This window comes from Saccostrea cucullata, unplaced genomic scaffold, assembly GCF_032062105.1.
Source record: "Saccostrea cucullata isolate Sc308-1 unplaced genomic scaffold, CSIRO_AGI_Scuc_v1 ctg13015, whole genome shotgun sequence".
Taxonomy (NCBI): Eukaryota; Metazoa; Mollusca; class Bivalvia; order Ostreida; family Ostreidae; genus Saccostrea; species Saccostrea cuccullata.
The window spans coordinates 5,992-8,173 of record NW_026919883.1 but is presented as its reverse complement, the minus strand read 5'-3'; the positions used below and the strand labels follow the sequence as shown (position 1 = coordinate 8,173).

Here is a 2,182-nt window from a genome sequence, read left to right as displayed (position 1 = left end):
GTATCATCTGTTCTTAAGCTATTTTTACATACATTGTGTACATATATAAAAGTCAAGACTAAGATTTTCAAGTGCTTATACATAGACTAAGAAAATGACCGGTTTTTTTTTCTATTTTTTTCAGCTTTCAATTTTAACGTCTTATTTGTGATGACATTAGATAAAAAAATATTTTCTAGATAATTACAGTATGTACTCGTTAGACTCGATTCTGTGTGATGTCAACTAAATACAACAATATAGATTAATAAAGTTCTATCAAATAATAACAATTAGCGCTGTATTAAACCACGCGATCAAATTATTCAAAATGAGAGACAAAAACAATTTTTTTCTTTTTTCTTATTCAATACAAAAACAACACACAAACAATTTTTTAAGAGGGGGGGGGGGGGGTGTTAAGGTATGATTATGCATTGAATGAACAAAAACTGGGTACATGATAAAATAGAAAATAACATGTTTCTAAACTTGTCGAGCAGAAGGCTGGCAACAAAGTCTCAGGAATCTGTAGACTAAAGAGACCCGAAACTTCTTTCTAATAATGTCCAACTTCGATGCATAAATTAGTGGATTCAAAGCACTATTGGCGATACTAAAAGCGAAAAGGTACGTAAAGACCACGTCCTCTGACCAATACCCTGATAGGTCCACTTCGATCTTAAACAATATCACCAATACCGTAAACAAACCTACAAATGAAAGATACAAAAATTTAGCAAATTTTGAACTTCTCGTTTTACTAAAAGGTATCATAATAAATTCAAATCTTTACATCCCAAACTGATCTCGTTTTGCTAAAAGGTATCGTTATTCAAATCTTCCCATCCCAAACTGATTTGAACAAACTTGAATATTTGAATCTACACTTACTATTAAGGATGCTGGCATAATTCTTTTACTAAATGTGGCTTTTTAACTTACACTGTGTTTCCACCGTACAACCCCCCTCCCCGGTTATGATTTGAACAATCAAAATCTACACTATCTGGGGATGCTTCCATACAAATATGCCAATCATGGTTTTGTTGTCCCTGAGGGAAAAAAATGAAAATTTTCCTATATACCGGTATTTCAATGGAAAAATTTGATTGTCGATTGTGGCCCCATCCTACCCCCGATCAGGAGGTCATGATTTGAATAAAAAGTTGAATCTACACTACCTGAGGATGCTTACATCTAAACATGATCAATCATGGCTTAGCTGTTCTTGAGAAGAAAATTTTTCCTATATATATTTCTATGCAAAACTTTGATCGTTCCTTGTGGTCCCGCCCAACCCCTGGGGTCATGATTTGATCAATTTTAAATCTGCACTACATGAGGATGCTTCCATATAAATATAACCAATTATGGCTTAAGCCTTTGCAGTTCTTAAAAAAAGATTTTTCCCATATATTCATGAGTGAAGCTTTGATCCTCCCTTATGGCCCAGCCCTACCCAGGGGTCATGATTTTAATAGAATTAAATTTACACTATCTGAGGATGTTTCCCTATAAGTTTCCTCTTTCCTGGCACAGTGCTTCTTGAGAAGAAGATTTTTAAAACAAGTCACGAAATTTAATTTATGTGTGAACTATCCCCCCTTGGATGAGAGCGCGGCCCTTCATTTGTACAGATTTGATCCTCTTCACACAAAGATGCTTTCTGGCAAGTTTGGTTAAAATTGGCTTATTGGTTCTGGAGAAGATGTTGAAAATGTAGAAAGTTTACAGACGGACTACAGACGGCATGTGATCAGAAAAACTCACTTGAGCTAAAAAAAAAATTTAAAAACATACCAATTGGTGCCCAACACAGGAAGTAAACACCAACAATAATGAAAGTGGACATGGCAGCCCGGATACTGGATAAACTTCTTCTCCGCGACCTTCCTGCTCTTCGTATCTCCTTGATGGCAGAAGCATGGCGATGAACAACTATCGCCATTCGAATGTAGGCACAGAAAGTACAAAGAAATGGAACGATGTGGAGCATCAAAACAAATAATATAAAAGATTCAGACATTGTCTTTAAAAAGCTGCACAGATAGAGAATATTCATAGAACTCCATCCAAAAAAGGGAAGCAACCCAACTGCAAGTGACACGGTCCACACCACAACGAGGCTGACTCTCGCGCGCTTAATTGTGATATACTTCCGGTAAGTGAATGATTTACTTATTTTTATCAATCTTTCAAA

At 35.7% G+C, this 2,182-nt stretch overlaps 1 protein-coding gene across 1 annotated transcript; it reads right to left on the bottom strand.

The window, feature by feature from the left end:
- Positions 1 to 465: 465 nt before the first annotated feature.
- LOC134239598 (melanocortin receptor 5-like) lies at positions 466 to 1,930 on the bottom strand. The gene is made up of 2 exons (XM_062721785.1): positions 1,783 to 1,930; positions 466 to 692 (listed from the first exon to the last, which is right to left on the bottom strand). Exons 1-2 carry the CDS (start codon positions 1,928 to 1,930, stop codon positions 466 to 468), a joined length of 375 nt encoding a protein of 124 aa, XP_062577769.1.
- Between the last annotated feature and the right edge of the window lie 252 nt (positions 1,931 to 2,182).